We start from the raw sequence: 18,441 nt of genomic DNA, 5'->3' as shown, positions 1-18,441 counted from the left end.
GCACACTACTTCTCATGACAGCAAGTCTAAAAGGATTGGTAAATAGAAGTGGTAGCAGTAGTATTCTGTAGGACAGGTGGCAATGGCTGGCCAAGACACAGTGTAGGAGCTGGTCACCTGTTTTGAAAGCTCCCAAACGCTTAGCAGGTTCTCAAGAAGTTAACTTAAATGCACACACAACCGGGCTTCAGAATGTCAACTTATTTACAATGAGAATGATTTGTGACAAATAATTTCCCTGTACTCAAGCTACACCCACAGTGAAGCCAGTAGACAAAAAGATATATCCTGTTTATGTATGGAATACAAATGACTCTCTGAAATTCCCACCATGACTCATAGACTCTAAAGAGAAAGAAGTTCTTTGAGATCAGTAGTGTAATCCCACCATTTCCTAACTAACTAACTAGCTAACTAGCTAGAAAGATAAATGACTTACCTAATCACATAGCTTGTTTGTGAGAGCACCAGGACATAGAATCAGTTCTTCTTAACAATAATATCCTTACCTTTTTAAAACTAAGCTATGACTGAGAAATAATACAAGTATAGTTCTTGGCAAGCCTTCTAAGCATCTGGCTAATAGGACTAAACATAGGCTGTCACACAGGAATTATAATTAAACAAATGCTGCAACATGAGAGAAGTACAGCAAATTCTACTCTATGTCCACGTATTGGGGAGGTAGGGGGCACATAATATGACAGGCAGTGTTTTAGGATCCCATTTATGTTAAAAACAAGGTCCTTTTTCATAGAGATTGACAATATTAATTATATTTATTCATCTCTATTAACCCATAGACATTGATGTTACCAAAGAAGAAAATTATTGGACTTATCTTTTCCGTGTCAACTGAAGTGTATTTTCTAGTCCCCGTCCCTTTTCAACATACATTTTTTTTTTCTTTTTGAAAATTATCCAAGTAAGTATAACCTGGGTGTGTTCCTAACGTCTAAGTTTTGAAAAAGCCACTCATTGCCAGTAGAATATATTTTGCTACTTATTGACCAGCTAAAAAGTTAAATATGTGTGTCTATTAAGAGGCAAAGACCTAAGACAAAAATCAGATAATATTCTCAGCAAAAAATAAGACAAATGATCATATTTATGAAAGTTTCTGGTTTAGCTTCTATTATCAAAGCCGGGGTGTACTCTCGGTTGTCTGTCCTAAATCAGTAGATGAAAGCAAGTGCTTTCCGCAAGTATATTTGTATTTCATAGACTGTGCAAATCACACCAAAATCAAATGATTTCATGGAGCAACACCATCAATTAAGAGAGAGAGTCTTATTTAGCAAAGGATTGCTTTGGGGATAGAAACATACCTCTAACTACAATGAATTAGTTTGTTGATTGATCTTCCTGCTGGGGATAATTGCTAGAATTCCTTCTTTAACATAAAGGGACTTTTACCTGTTTGATATCAACTACTGTGCATATCTTTCTGTTACTATCATAATCGGAGACTGTGCTCTTCTATGCCTTCACTGGATGCAGAGAAATATTCCCACAGCATTTATACAACAAAGCTTTTGCTTCCCTCTAGCATCATAACTGGCACCCTGATAATCGACCTCCGATTAATGCTAACGTTTACCATTATCCCCAAGAGTTACAGTTTGAAAAAGGAGAGCTCACATTCTGAAAAAAACTTTAGGTATTCCAGGTCATTTATTGACACAGAGTCCAATTTAGAATCAGTTTCTCATCTAGACTATGAAAGAAACTTATTCATCAGTCACAGCATTTTAATGTATTGAGTAAAAGATGATTTTAGATGTTAATTTTTAAGCTAGGTCAAATTATAATATTATGCTGTATAAAAAATCAGGGTCATTTGAATACCAATTCATTCATTTTCTATAATATTTCAACAGTAAAATTCCCATGTGTACCTAAAGTTGAAGATAATTCATTTAGGTTCCCATTATACATTAAGCCAGCCAACAATTTTTAATCCATGTCACAGGTATAAAATATCTGTCAATTCCTGTTAAAGGGCTATAACATGAAATCAATATGGTCAGTAGGTACGTAAAATAAAATGCCTATGGAAGAAATTATTTAAGAACAAAAGCAACAGGCCTTGCAAGGCTTTAAGACGTATTACTTACCAGGAACAACGTTTGGAAGTTGCTGAGATCACCGAAAAATTCTTCTATGCTCACTGTCTTAGAGTCAAAAATAAAGTATTCTCCAAGATTCTCATAGAGCTTTATCATGTTGTTGTGCATGGTGAGTAGTTTTTCATACTGTTCTCTGGCACCCTTTGTAAAGCTGTAGCTTTCTGTTAAGGAACATGATCCAATAGTACCTCCAAGGCAATCACTAGATGTTAAGACTGAATTATAACATTATTTCTGTAAACACTTCTGCATTACTTTGCTCGGGTTGCCATGACAAAATACCACAGACCAGGTAACTTAAATAACGGAAACTTATTTTCTCACAATTTTGCAGGCTAGCAATACAATATGGAGGTGTCAGCAAATTTGCTGTCTTCTGTGGCCTCTTTCCTTGGCTTGAAGATGGCTGCCTTCTCCCTGTGTCCTTACCTGGTGGTCCCTCTGTCCGTGTTGTCTGTGTCCTAATCTCCGCTTCTTATGAGGACACTGGTTATACTGGATTAGGGCCCACCCTAAGGACCTCATTTTAACTTAATTACCTCTCTAAATGTCCTATCTCCAAATACAGTCACATTTTGGAAGTTTTGAGGGTTAGGACTTCAAAACATGAATGGGGGGGGCACAATTCGGCCCATAACAACTTGCTGGAGTCATTATATTTGTTAGTGAGCTTTGAAAATCTGTAAATGAGGCAGAACTATTTAAGGTATAACCATGAAGAACATGTTTGCTAAATGAAAACACAGAAGTATAAACACCAGAAAACTGCCTCATATCTTTTTAGGAGCGAGGTAGGGTAGAAACAAACAGCAATGAAAAACTCAAGGAAATAAGTATATATTTTCTTTTTTTAATACATATTCTATATAGATGGAGAGGTTACAGTGAATTCTATATATAGGTTATATATCTATATGTGTGTATATATACATATACACATATATCCCATATGAGGAGGGGAAAAAGAGGGAGAGAGGAAAAGAAGGGAGGAGAGGAAGAGCTTTGGAGAGGGAAGGACAGAGAGGGGAGAGAGAGGGCGAGAGATTCTGCTGTAGCTCTAGAACCTTAATCACCCAAAGGGCTTGTTCAAACCCGAATGCTGTTTGCTGAGCCTGAGCCCAGGGGCCTGAGGATTATAATTTCTAACAAGTTCCCAGATGATACTGAGGCTGCCAGTCCAGTGTAACCCAGCAGGACCCAATGAGGCCTTCCCATGACAGACCCCTCCTCCATATCCTCTCCTTTAGCTCCTTTCTAAGTGCTTAGATAACAGTATCTGATGCACATTTCCTCAGTTGTTTTACAGATGCTAAAACCCCCACCAAATGGAAGAGGTTAACTACTTGGTGACCTTGAGCACATAGCCCCCCAGGCCTACTGGAGCCTGAGGATTGACAGTGTTAACCCCTGTGACACCGCCCTGTTTTCTCACCATCAACCAATCAGAGAACTATGCACAAGCTGATCACATACCCTGCAACCCCCCTCCCTCACCTGGTCTTTAAAAATGCTTCCCTGAAACCCTCTGGGAGTTTGGAGCTTTTGAGCACAAGCCACCCACACCCACTCTCCTTGTCTGACACCTATAATAAATGCTGCACTTTCCTTCACAACCTGGTGCCAGTAGATTGGCTTTACTGTGTGTGGCCAGAGGACCCAAGTTTGGTTCGGTAACACCAGGACTACACTTTCAGCAGTATACTCCAGAAAAGTATTTATCCCAAAATTAATTACATCACTGTTTTAAAATTTTTATCAAAAAAGTGATAACAACTACCACTACTACCAAACATAAAATGAACCAGGTATGTAAATGTGTCCAACTAAATGTATCTCATTATGTGTAAATTTATAGAAAGCAATTATCGACTTTATTCCTGATTATAGAAGATACAGATACAGAAAATTATCTTTTTAGGTGACTTAGAAATATAAAAACGTAAGTAAACTAAAATTTCCTACAACTCAGTGTTGTGAACTTTTTGGGACATTTCCTTCTGGTCTTTCTTCTATGGCTGACAGCTTTTGAATGTTAATTGATAAGAATGCTTCAGAAAAAGGTAAGTAGACTAACCATGAAGAATATAAAGGAAAGCAAATCTACCTTTTACAATTAAGTCTATTAAGAATCAATAATGATCACAGAAGTAAAATGTCTTTAAATGTAAAGGTACTAGACTTGGACTTGTTAAAAAAAAGTATAATAGCACAGTTTCGAGTGTGCTATTTTAAGATCTACTACAGTGTATTCACATTTTGTGATAGTATTATTTTATCAGGTACTGCTAACTGTGTCTTGAAATGCTGGATTTTATAAAATTTTCTGAATTCTTCAGTGTGTTTTATCATAACCTGGGGCCAAATTTATTTTCCATGGGAACACAGCTCTAGTTTCACAATGGAAGTCAGTGGGGAAATCAGACCACTTCTGGAAAATCACTTTGCAGCTGACACTTACAGGATACAGCAGGATTTTAAAAGTGAGATGCTCCCCTTCCCAGGCTCCTTCTTATGCTACTTAAGTATTAGCATTCACATTAGCCACACAACAACCTCTTCCTTGCTAAGGAGTGACATTAAATCTTTCAACCCTCAAGTCCATTTTGCTGTCAATAGACCTGAAAGAATTAATGCATTTCTGACTTACTCTACTTGCTTTTTACAAACAAAAGGGTTGTATGTAATGCTACCTACATATTCTGATTTTACCTCTGAGAATATCATATTTGTTTGATTTTTAAAAATTAATTAATTAATTTATTTTTGGCTGCGTTGGGTCTTTGTTGCTGTGCGTGGGCTTTCTCTAGTTGCGGCTAGCGGGGGCTACTCTTCATTGCAGTGCGCGGGGTTCTCATTGCGGTGGCTTCTCTTGTTGCGGAGCATGGGCTCTAGGCACATGGGCTTCAGTAGGTGAGGCTCGCGGGCTCTAGAGCGCAGGCTCAGTAGTTGTGGTGCACAGGCTTAATTGCTCCGTGGCATGCGGAATCTTCCCGGACCAGGGCTTGAACCCGTGTACCCTGCATTGGAAGGCGGATTCTTAACCACTGTGCCACCAGGGAAGTCCCTATTTGTTTGATTTTTAAGAGTGTTGAACATCCTGTTTGAGAGCTGCAGAAATAAGACAATTCTCTTTATTTCTCAGCACAGAATGAAAATTAGATTTTTGTTTTCTAGTCTCTCTTGCCTAAATAAAACAGACTCATGCCAGACTTGCTAAGAATACACGCTTTGCAAAGGTCACTTACTTATATTCTATTTGTAGCAAGGTACTAAACTGTGTATATTTCAGAAGGCTCAACACCTGTACAACACACAGAAAAAGCCAAAGATAAAAAAAAAGGCAAAAAAACTGGACATTTACCATTTATCATAACACAATTTTTCACCAGCTAAAATATGCCCATGTGGTGATACACAATTTCATAAATTTGCTCTCCTAGAAGAAAAACTGATTTCAGAAATTCTGTCTGTATACCAAAGTGAGAAAATCTGAAAAATTCTGGGAATGGTTTCGCTTAGAAATAACAAATGGAAAGCAGCCCAATCTCCAAGTCCTTTACTTCTCTTCACAGTGATTACTTTGTAAAAGGGATGGAGGGCATGACTCAGCACTGAAATCTTTCACAAGAGCAACCCTGTCACCAAATCCTACTTGGGATTCTGCAGGTGAAAAAGAACTAGACACCATCATTCCTTTCCACCTCTTTATTTCATTTAAGACATTTTTTTTCTTTTTTTGAGCAACCACTAAACGCAAGATACTGGTTAGTATTATGCTAAGCATTGTGCTTGATACAATGATCATTAAAGCCTAATCCAGACCCTGAAGCAGTTTATAATCTAATATTACAAATAACTCTCCTTATTAATTTGCATTTGTACAGGACTTTACGATATACTTTTCCTTCCACTATGTTCCATATCCTTCATGACAACCTTGTCAAAAAGGCAGAGAAATACCACTATTCCAATTTTTAGAGCTGTGGAAACTAGATAAGAGGCACTCATTTTATCAATAAAACTGTAAACATAATAAATTACATTCCCCCTCCCCCCAAAAAACAAAGGCACTCATCCATCTAAGGTTAGAATGTAGTGAAGGTGAGCAGATGTGCCACCCCAAAATATGCCTCTTTGGCATAGATTATTTTGAGCTGATTGAAAAACAGCAGACACAGGAAAAGCTCTGAAAAGAGTAAAAGTTACCCATTTGAAAGGGAAATTTCCATTTATAAAGGAAATCTCCATTTGTAAGGGTGTCTTCCTCTCTGTACCAGGAAGAGAAGGAGGACACCAGAGAATCAAGGGTATCAGGAGTATCACTGGTGAAGTTGCAGATTTAAACCTGCAGAACAAACCTTATCCTTGTTTATGGTGCTTTTCCCTGTAACGCTCGTCCCCATTATGGGTGTCCTCACATCTTTCATTTGTCTTTAGCTGAAGATGGTATTTAAGCTGGTGACTTAGCCTACTTTGGGGAGTTACTCATTTTTCTCCGAGTATCTCCCAGGTACACATGAGGTATTCAAGTTTATTAACTTCTCTCTGGTTTTCTCTTGTTATTCTGTCTTGTATTACGGGGAAGCAGTGGTGGTGGTGGGGTTGGTCCTCAGCCAATTACTCAGTAGGGTAGAGAAACAATTATTTTTCCTCCCCTATAGTAGACATCATGATAGACCCCTGCATGATACTAATCTAACATTCTTTTCACATGGTAGAAGTGTACTATTTATAATGACAATGACCTTCACGTTGCCAAATCCAACATTCACCCCTCTGTCCTCCTTTTGATGTCTCAGCCACATCTGACATTTAGCCACTCTTCTTAGTTTCTATGACACACACCCTCATGCTTAAAATGTTTTTCCTCTTACCTCCTCTCCTTCTCTGGCAACTTCTGTAAAATGTTAGAGTACCCTGAGGGCTTGGTCCTGAATCCTCTGTCTATAGTCTAACTGACCAGAGCGATTCACATGACTTTAAATACCATCTGTATTGATGGCTCCCAAATTACTTGTAGCTCCAGTCTCTCCCCTGAGATACTTTTATAATCAACTGCCTGCTTGTCATCTCTACTTAATTTTTTTTTTTTGTTCATGGCATCTATTGCTATCTCAAATGTAAATCCTCTCCTGCAAACCCTCTGATAGTTTCCCACAACACTTGGAATAAAATCCAATTTTCTTCTCAGCGTTTATGAGGCTGGCTCTACATGATCTGGCCTTTACCCACCACTGCAACCTAATCTCACCCAGTTCTCCCTCTTAAGCACTATGCCGAGACTCATTAACCTTCTTTCTCTTCCTTGTGCCTAGCAAGCTCTCATACCCAATTCAGGGCCCTTGCACTTGCTCTTCTTTCTGCCTAGAATGTTTCTTTTCACCAGGTCATTCAACCTCAGCTCAACTGCCACCTCCCCAGAGAGGCTTTTCCCCAACCATCCAATCTAAAATGTCCACTCCCATCACTATTACTCTGGCCTATTTTATTTCATTCTGAGAACTTATCACTATCTGACATTATCTCTTTTATTTATTTACCTGTTCATTGCCTATCTTTCCTCACTTAAAAATATAGCCCAGGAGAATAGACCTTGCCTGTCTTGTTGACCACTGACTCACTGAAAGCAGCTCTTTTGCCCCTTTCCTGTTTGCCCATTTCTGTTCCCCTCTAACCTTAAAAGAACCTAATTATAAGAATGAGATCACTAGGTAATTTAACCTAACTCCTAACTTACGCTCTCCTGAATGCACACCACTCCTTGCCTAACCTGTTGGTTCTTTTCCTAGATAAAAAGCAGTAAGAATGAAGAATTAAGTAGTTAAAGAATGACTAGCTCACAACGGCCCCCTTAGCAATTCTGCAGGCAGATCACACAGGCAAGATACCATTTGAAGAGAGAGTCAGCCCCTCTGCACACAATGGAGAATGATGCAGAATCCAACCTCCTGCCTTGATGATTCACTGAGATTCTTCCTCCTTGAACCCTTTAAAAACTGTCATGGCTGAGCAGAATCTTGGGAGTTGGTCATGGGACATGAGTCCACCTTTTCCCCAGATTGCCAGCTTTTCTGATTAAAGCACCTTTCCTTTCTACTGACACTTGCCTCTTGATCATTGACTTTAGAGTGGTGAGCAGCCGAACCTGAGTTCGGTAACATCATCAGCCCCTAAAACACGTAGCAGAAATAGTAGCAGTGAAAAAATAACTAAAATCAACAATAATAATAATGATCATTATACCTAATCTTTTATTATTTTTTTGTTTTAATTTACTCTGTGGGAGTCATTGTGAACGCTTCCCATGGATTAATGCAATTAATCCTCACAACTGTTTCCTGAGGTAAGAATTTACCCAAGGTCAGACAGCTGGTAAGTCACAGTAATGGGAACAAACTGAGAATGGGTCCAGAACTCATATTCTTAACAACTATGCTATAGCTTCTCAAGAAATATTTGGTGAAAGAGAAAAGTCTCATTATAACATCACATTGGAAGATGAGCCATGGGTTTGACTTGGGTACTTGGGAAACTAAAACCCTTCTTATATATCTTAAGATAAACCAATTTCACAACAAACCTTATTAGTAGAGAATATTTTAATGGTGATTTTCTGAATACTTGAGAAAAAATTTTAATCCCCTCATATTTTCATCAATCTGGACATTTTAAATTCATTTTTCAAGGTAGACTTCAATCATACTGATTTTATTTTAAACCTATATATGCAATAGAATATATTTGTCAGTAGAATGATGGTCTGTTTAAGTTGTTTGTGTAATTAGACCTAGATGTGGCCCTAGTAGACACTTTAGTAGGTAACATTTTAAATTGGGCATTTTATTTATCTCCCATATTAGAGACCAGAAATTGAGAATACATTTTAAAGGAAATAAGTCTTAAAGCTATCTTCTGGGATGCCTGGTAAAGAAATAATTTTATTAGAAAATATATTTTATGAAAGGGTATTTGGTGGCTCATGGGTAGTTTTCATCCTAGAGGCCGAAAGCCACTTTCTTGTCATAGAGATACAAGGCATCCTTACAGCTACCTATAGAATTCTGTTCTATTTATAATGTAAAGTGCGTATAACGGGATTGTGCCTACAGAGAAGAGGGAGAAAGTAGAGATTTGAACTGAGCTGCTGCTTCCTATTTGGGAATATTTAAAGCTTCATTATAAGAGAGACTTTAGAAAATATGTTGTAGACTCTTGTGATGGACTTCTCTGGGCCAGGCAGCCTGCCCTTAACGGGGTTGTGAGAGCACGGAATGAGAAGCCAGTGGCTATGTTTAGGGTGAAATAGGAAGGACAGTTATGGGCACACCGTGTAACTAATGCTAGAAGCTCTTCTGATGCCTTTCCCTGAAGAACTATTGAAGAGAATGGTGAGATCAGCAGGAAAAGGCCATTTGCTCCTGGATGCCCAGATTTCTTGGCCTTTGGTGCCACAGGAGATGGTGACAATGGCTGTATTGGTATCAAAGAATAAGGTATTTTGTGGAAGATGATTAGATTATTCTGGGATCAAAATGTAGACTGACCTCTTCCCACCTGCTTAAGCAACCTTGGGAGTCCTTGAAATATTGAGAGAGAAGAACCCTGGAAAAACAATGATCTTTCCAAGATGAAGTTCAGAGATAGGGGTAATTCATAGTAATTTATATACTAAAAGAAATAGAACCTTAAGGTGGTAAAGTGGGCATATCAAATGCATATAAAGTTATCAATTTTAAGGGGAAAAAAGCAATTGAGAGCAATTTTCCTTTTACTAGTTGACTTTCAAATTCCTTGTTCTACAAAGACAAGCATTTCTGATTTTTCCAGCTTATAAGTTTTTGAAGATAACTGTGAACTATTGTAAAATTACATCATCTTCTCTCCAAGAGAAGTGTTTGTTGCAGGGTTTATAAGCTAAAATGTGGTCAGCATTTTAAAAAGCTAGGAGGTAAAATGTTAACCTTTAAAAAGTATTATTAATTTTAAACCATTTGATCTCAATCATGAATCTGGAAGCAATTTATAAAACATACATCATAAGTCCCACAAAGCATTTTCATATGAACTCATTTGAAAATCTGACATAGGGAAGCAGTCTTCACACAATTACTTTGGTATTTACACACTACACAGAATTGTCTAAAGCTTTTATCATCTATGCTTTTGTGTGACTATATACAGATTTATAGATTATATTCCTTACTAATATAATAATAGTATGGACTTAAAATTCAACCTGAAATAGCTATAATTCACCCATAGGCATATATTCAAATAGGAAATATTTTTAATACTTTTATATTATTTTATACTTTTATAGTGTATATTTATATACATTATATATAGTTTTAAACTACTTTCAGTAGCTATAATTAGCTGTCTATAAATTGATTGAAGGTAGGTATTGTAACCCTTGCCCTCTAACTGGCACAATAGCTGATGGGGTTCAGAACACATTACCCCAAAATATGGCACGGTGGCATACTGAATACTTTAAGCTGAAGGAATTTGAGAAAATGGAAGAAGTAGGAAGATCAGTGCTCTTCTCCCCTGAAACAGGTCAGAAAACACCGACGTGAGAGGTAGCTTCCCTATACCCCAAAGAAAGGAACAACCTTATCTCCAAGATGGAGGAGGGACACCAAGAAGTATCTGAATGAACAAGCCTTTCTTAGTTCCCCCCAGTTTACTATACTTCATACTATTTGCCCATTCATATCTTTCCATGACTTTCCACTATTTATCAAACCTAGCATAAAACCACTCAGGTTTAACCATTTCTTTGGGTCTTCGTTTCCTAATGAAGGCTTCCACGCCACATAAGACTTATATTCAATAAATGTGTATGCTTTTCTCCCATTAATCTGTCTTTGTCAATCTTAATTTTCAGATGCAGCCAGGGACCTTATGAGGACCGGGGAAAACTTTTCCCTGCCCTACAATAGCATTGCTGCATCAAATACTAGGCAGAGTACTACCAACACTACTGTTTGTCATTTTACTTAATTTTGATGTGGAGAGTAATTGTTAATACAGAAAACTTGTTACACTAGAACTGGAATAAGCATTAGCAGAGCACTGGGGATGAAGGAGTTTATGTACCTCACAGCTAATTGAGTCAAATCCGTTCTTACAGTTTCTCATCTTCATAGGCAGTACATTAGTTATGATTTTAATAAAAAACTTGAAATTCGAAATATCATTACTGCTGGATTGTTGAGAACATGGAAAAATCAGCTTGAGATCCACTTAACCTTCACACAAGATTTAGTTAGCAACATGGCATAATTATCCATTTAAATAAAAGGAAGTCACAAATATAAAATCTATTAAAGAATACAGACAGTATTTCCTCTTTCCATAACCTGTCAGAAAAAATGTCTCTAAATGTTAAAAACCAAATATTAATTTTTTTCATTTAATTTGAATATATCATTTTTAGTCAAAAATGATTACTATTTTAAAGAAATTTATCTTTAAAAAATAATACTAAGGCATATTAAAGTAGCTGGAATTTACTTAGAGACCACACATTATGTGATAAATACACACTGATGAATATTTTAGAATGTGAAACATTAATAAGAACAATATAGAATATATATAATAACTTGCAATTGGGTTCAACATAATAGTTTAAAATGGTTCAGGGTTTAGACTACAAAATTCTTTTAACAATCAGATTACAAAACTTAGGCATAGGACATTTAAATGACATAACAAAGATAGCATAGTCAATGACAGGAATTCTGAACCAGTCTCCAGTTTTTAACATATAGGAGGCAATTATGTTTCCAGAGAGATGAACTAATTTTGTAATGAGTCCACTTTTTCACAGATGGCCTGAGTCGGCTGGGTATAAAGAAAATGCTTTTAAATCAGTTTCCAGTTAAAGCCACAAATGTGATGATCATTATAGAGGTAAGAGGTACACTCAAGCCCTCCTACTTTTCTCTACCCCATTTCATTATTCACTCACTGTGCCTTTTGTGTACATTTCTTTTTACTCTTCCTTTGAAGACAGACTCTAGCTTTGCATTCTGAGACACCTAACAGAGTGATTTTTCATTTAGTCAAAGATATTTATTAAGTGCCTACTCTGTGCCAGGTATCTTCTAGGTTCTGAAGATATAGTAGTTACTATTGATACAAGGTCACTGGTCACTGCTTTCATGGAGATTACAGATTCATGGGAAAGCATACATTAAACAAATAGAAAAAATTTTAAATTACAAATTGAAAACTGTGATTGCAAAGCATAGGTTGTTAAAGAGTGTATATTTGGGAGACCTAACTTAGATTTGTGGGAGTACGGGTGGGCCAGGAGTCTGGTAATGCCACTTGAAGGGTGAAATATTAAAACTCAGACCTGAAGGGGCAGAGCCAGGAGGAGTGCTGGAATAGGGTGAGTGAAGGCTCTGAAGGATATTAAATACTGCAGGAACATAAAGGAGAGAGAAAAGTCCTGGACTACTAGAGCCTATGGAGGAAGTGGGAGATAGGAGGGAGATGGTTCCTGTCGTCCGTAGGGGCCAGATTCTACAGGTCTCTTAAGCATTTTGAAGTTTTTCCTTAGACAGATGTAAGTCATTGAAGGGTTTTAAACAGGGAACTGATACCATCCGATTTTTTTTACTCAAAGGCATAAAAAATGCTAGCTGAATTAACACATACACGTACACTAACAACAATAAGAAAAAACCCTAGGACTAATGCAACATAGAATACTGTCCAAATGATAGTAAGTCTACTTGCTAGTTCCTAACTACTGATAAGAAGAGTATATATTATGTAAACATCCAATTAAAGTGTATCTGATAAATTATTGAGAATTTACATAGTATCAAAGGCAGTTAAAAAATAGCAGGTGTTAGGCAACGCATAACTATTGAGACTGGCATATAAATAGTTGCGTTTAGAGTAACATAAGAGTTATGATTAGAAAATTTTGAGATTGATGTATATATTTTGGAATGTCAGTATTATTATTGAATATTCATAGTCTGCACACACAGATGTTAATTAGATCAAGTACTACCTCCAGCCCTACCTCACGTTCAGCTCTCAGCATCATTTATCATGTGGCAACAATGTATAAGAAACTGGGAGATTAAGTAGAGAAAAAGCATTGTCTTATTTAATACTCCCAACGGCCCTCTGATGCATATATCCTATCAGTAACTCCATTTTACACATGATGAAATTTGCCTCAGGGAGGCCTACTGACTTCCTCAGGGAGGCTTACTGCCATCTCCGCAGTAAGTGGTGGTTTCAGGATTTGAACCTGGGTACCCTTACCCCATAGCTCCCCCATAACATAAAAGTATGAATTTAACCAGCATACCATACTGCTTCTCTTGTTTAAAATAAATAATAAACAAAAGTGCATGGTAAAATAAACTAAGCTCCACAAAGGAATTCCAGAAAAATATAGAAACACATAGAAAGAAGTGATTCTGAGATTATTAGGTAAGGTTTCAGAAGGAAGTAACTTTCGACTTCCATCTTGAGGTATGGAAAAGATTTTTCTATCCAAAGAGAAGACACCACAGGCAAGGAGAATAGCATGAGCAGAGGTATAACTGTATCTGGAGTTATCAAGAAACTTGGACTATTCCAAGATAACACAGATTGGGAACGCAGGGAGCTGTAGAGGAGGACAGCCTGTGATGGGTGCAGAATAGGCCACCCTAAAATATGCCCATTCGGCATAAGAATTATTTTGAGTTGAAGGCACTTGGGAAAACAGCAAATGCAGGGAGAGGCTTTCTCTGAACTCCCCTTATCTGCATAAAGACAGGTCCTCCAAAAGGAACTCAACTGTCATAAACCTCTTCCCTGGGAGTTTCATCAACCAGAGAAGAATGACTCATCAAAGGAGAAGAGACTAGAAGTTGACACTACACCCAGACAAACTTTGCCTCATACTATCATATCTTCCATCTATCCTCCTGAGGTTCCACTCATCTTTCCTAAAAATCCTTTACTCTCCTCTAAGTGGCCTACGTCCCATCTCCCCTTCCCCTATTAAGATGTTGTATAAGCTCTCAAATCTCACTGCTTGTTGGGTGTTCACTTTTTTTTCTCCCAGTTATGTCATAATATTAAATCTTAATAAATTTGTATACCTTATCTTCAGGCTAACCTGTCTAGTGTCAGTTTGTTTCATAGACTCAGCTGTTGAACCCAGGAACATGGAGGACAAATCTTTCCTTCCCTACACCTGGAAAGGTATTGAGTGCATGTTAAGGTTTTCAAGTTTTCTTTGGAGGTAATGGCTAATCAATGGTTTTTATACAGAGGAGCAATATGATCTTACGGTTTGTAGGAATCTCACTCTGGCAACCATGGAAAGGATGGTTTGGAGAGATGAGACATTGAACCCTGGGACATGGTGACTAGACTAGATGTTAGCGGTTAGAGAGAGGGAAGTATTGAGGATACTTGAGTTTTCTTGCCCTAGTAACTCAAAGTGTGTTTTCTGTATACTTGTTTTTTAATACAACTTGGGAGAAAAGAAAGGGAACATTATTTAGCGTAGGTGGAGCAGGGAGAGAGGGAGAATAATAAATAGTTTTGAACACACTGAGTTTGAGATTGCTAGGAAACACTGGGATGGTAATATCTAACAGGCAGGTGGAAATAGTGGCCTCCTTGATAACTTGGAGATCAGCTTATATGGCGACAGCGAGAACTGCAAAGCCAAGGCAAATGGAGCAAAGATTTCCCCTTATCCATTCAGATCTAGATCAGGACAGTATCTCAAGACTGTTCCCCAACACTCTTGTGGGTTCAATGAACATGCCCTTAGTCTGAATATGTTTGGCCCTGATATGTTCTCCCTAAATAGAAACTATCCTGGGATTATAACTTCAGCTAAAAGAGCAAAATATCAGATCCTGCAGTCTCTGCTAAGAGTTTCCAATGATCTTAAAAGATCATTTTACTACAAATGTCAATGAAGCAAAATATGTAGTCAGTGTGAATTTTGCCAAAAGGTATGTCCCTGGGGAATTGAGTTTTATTGTTTTGGGTAGTGACAGAGTCAGGGTGTAAAGGACTTTGAGACATGTTACTACAGACTCAAGAATAACTGTACACAGTTACGAAATTAGTTATAAGTGGTGATGCCGAGTATCTGAGAATTCCTAAGTTTCTCATCATTACTGTGCACCCTTTTGTTTTTTATTTTTTAATTTTTACTATACCAGGTAATTCTGTCATGTCTGCTGCTCTGAAATGAATGTCTAGGTGCTTGGGATTGATCGTTTACTGTAAAATAATTCTGTGAATTCTTTGAGCATTTAATTTTTCTATTTTTCCTACATTTGTTTTCAAGGGCCCCCGTTTCAAGTTTGGGGATTAGTATACTGAATTGTAGATAGTTTTCAACCATGCATTTTCAATTCAAGTGGTAGTTTCAAATTCAGCAGATAATGCTTTGTCATTTTTTGCTTATCTTTCCTTAATTAAAATCACCAACGAGGTAAAGAAGTGGTAACGAAAAGGAAAAAGTCTTCCTAAGCAAGTTTACTCATAAAGATAAAAGGCAACTCTGTGCTTTTGAAAGACCTATGAACTGAGGCAAGAGATTTAATCCCTTTTTTGCATGGACAGGGTCATCTGTAGGATTTACTTCCCTCAATTGCAAAATAGAGCAACAGGAATAGAAATTCTGTAAAGTTCTTTCCAGCTGTAAAATGCTTGATTCCATAAATATTCAGTAAAAATGGAAGCACTTGAGAAAAAGTGAATACTTTGATTTCTTTAATGGAAATACTTGAATATATTATTTAAGCTAGTTGCTTAATTTTATATTAAGTCTTCCGATTCTAGATTGAAGGCAGTTGGTGGTAAAAATATATTTTGCACATCTTTTGTATGTCCTATAATCTCTAAAACAGGGTAAGAACCTTGTAAGTACAGAGCAATCTCATCCTGAATTTAATCCACAATAAACTATCTCAAAGACTGACATGTTACTCTAAAATAAAATAATGGCCTTTAAACACAACTTTATATTTCTAACCGAATTGCTTATTGACGGCTCTTGTTTCTTTTCAGTCTGGGCTGTTTGTCATCCCTGACATTAAACTTCCAACTCCTAGTTCTCTAAGCTTTGAAGATCTATGTTCACTTACCAGAATCTATTCACACCATCATCTTATATAAATTTTTTTTAGATGATCATGTAACCCTAACCCTAAGCCTAATCTCTTCCTCACTTACTAAAATTTTTTGCAGGGTTGAAAACAAGTTCATTTCAGGATATAAAGCCCATTAATGTAATACCTCCGTCATGGCACCTAAACATTTCAGAATGTTTCCCTGCATTTATTCAATATGGTCGGCTATTCTGGACCAACCCTGGGCCAGACATTCCACTAGGAAAATGTTATTCTTGCTACAACAGAATTTTCTCAGACAAAGCTGTGTTTTTTGCACCACATTTCTTATGCTTTTCAGCAACTCTTCATCTATTTTTTTAAGGTTCCCTAAATATGTATGTATGTGTATGCGCATGTATGGACCTATGTATGTACGTGTATATATACATATATAACAATTGATTAATTTTACTGCATCACTAATGGATGCTGTGTTTTCTCTAGTATCAATGTAATGTATGTCTTAAATATAAAATTGTATTATTTAATTCTGAAAGACATTTTTAGACGCTTTCTGTGGAAGAAGCTATTCAAATACAGTGGCATTACTTCCAAACAACACATCCCTTCTCTTTTCTCTCCTTTGTTGGAAAGATAAAAATGTGCCTGTGAAAGTTTTCTGCTTTAGGAAAACAATAACAAAATAGCTTCAGTAGCGTTGCATTTGTGACATGGATATAAACTAGGACTATGAATCTATCTTTCACGTCTTTGCTGTGTGTAGGTGTCTCTGACATCTCAAAAAATTACATGATCTTAGGAATCATATATATTTCAATGTCAATGTGTTATTCAAAGTCAGCACTTGAACTAAAAAAAAGAAAAAAGGAAGCATTTCAAAGAGATATTTGCATTCCCATGTTCGTTACAGCATCACTCACAATAGCCAAGAGGTGGAAACAATCTAAATGTCTCAGGGCAGATGAATGAATAAAGAAAATGTGGTATATACATACAATGGAATATTAGTCAACCATAGAAGAGAAGGAAGTCTGTCATATGCTACAACGTGGATGTACCTGGAGGATATTATGCTAAGTGAAATAAGCCAGACACAGAAGGACAAATACTGCATGATACCATTTATATGAGGTGTCTAATAAAGTAATCAAACTCATAGAAACAGAAAGTATACGGTGGTTGCCAGCGGCTGAGGGGAGGGGAAAACGGGGGAGTTTCCCCGTCTATGCCCATACAATGGGCATAGAATTTCAGTCCTGCAAGATGAAAAATTTCGAGAGATTGTAAGCAGCTCTTTGAAGGAAACAGCCCTCAGTGGGAAGCCCCTTTCCTTGTCATTTCAGCAAAGCTATATGGTAACTAACTTTTAACCGGAACCACCCATGCTCTACTCATCTCCAGCCCAAGCACACCTTTCAGATCTTTTAATCACACAATACCTTGCCTAACTCGGTTCTTTTCGTAGATCAAAGAAGTAGGAATAAAAAATAAATAGATGACCAGATCTCTTCCCTATCTTCCCGTTCGGTAATCTCGCGAACAAACTGTGTGACCAAACTGTGTGAACAAGATAAAGTCTAGAGGAAGATCACGAGGAGTCAACAAGGCTGCACACAGCCTGCACACAGTGGGGGATGGCGATGACTCGGACCCCCTATCTAAATGATTCACTGAGATTACTTCCCCCCTTTCCTTTAAAACTTTCATGGCTGAGCAGAATCTTTGGAGGTGGTTCTTTGGGGACACTGAGTCCACCACCTCCCCAGATTGCTGGCATTCTGATTAAAGACAACTTTCCCCTCTACCAAAGCTTTATGAGTTTGATTTTGTAAGTGGCGAGCAGCAGGGCCTAATTCAATTGGTAACGATGTACCACACAACGTTGTACTTAGAGTTAAGAATACTGTATTGTACACTTAAAATGTTGTTAAGAGGGCAGGTCTCATTTTATGTATTTTTTACCACAATTTTAAAAAGGGCAAACTTCTACTGAGGTCAGTAACTGTACACACACATGCGCACACACACACACACAACACACCCAAACATATACATGCACATAAAATGAATCTGAAATTTTACTTGTACGTCTGAGTAGTCTCACGGTTCTGTGCAAGCTCAAGGTAGAGGGGCCGGTGGCTTTCTCCTCCCCTCCACCCCTGGCCCCGTCAATTTAGTATACA

General features: G+C 37.5%; 1 protein-coding gene across 3 annotated transcripts in view; it reads right to left on the bottom strand.

Annotated features, from left to right (window-relative positions):
- DIAPH2 (diaphanous related formin 2) overlaps positions 1-18,441 on the bottom strand; it is an 856,317-nt gene that overhangs the window by 216,579 nt on the left and 621,297 nt on the right. For all 3 annotated transcript variants that reach the window (XM_036839916.1, XM_036839917.1, XM_036839915.1), the window contains one exon: positions 2,118-2,282. In XM_036839916.1, coding sequence (XP_036695811.1) covers positions 2,118-2,282 — 165 coding nt within the window. The remainder of the gene's footprint in view (positions 1-2,117; positions 2,283-18,441) is intronic.

Source organism: Balaenoptera musculus, chromosome X (assembly GCF_009873245.2).
Source record: "Balaenoptera musculus isolate JJ_BM4_2016_0621 chromosome X, mBalMus1.pri.v3, whole genome shotgun sequence".
NCBI classification, from domain to species: domain Eukaryota; kingdom Metazoa; phylum Chordata; class Mammalia; order Artiodactyla; family Balaenopteridae; genus Balaenoptera; species Balaenoptera musculus.
Note: the sequence above shows the minus strand (reverse complement) of the source record. Positions and strands in the feature narration are given on the sequence as shown.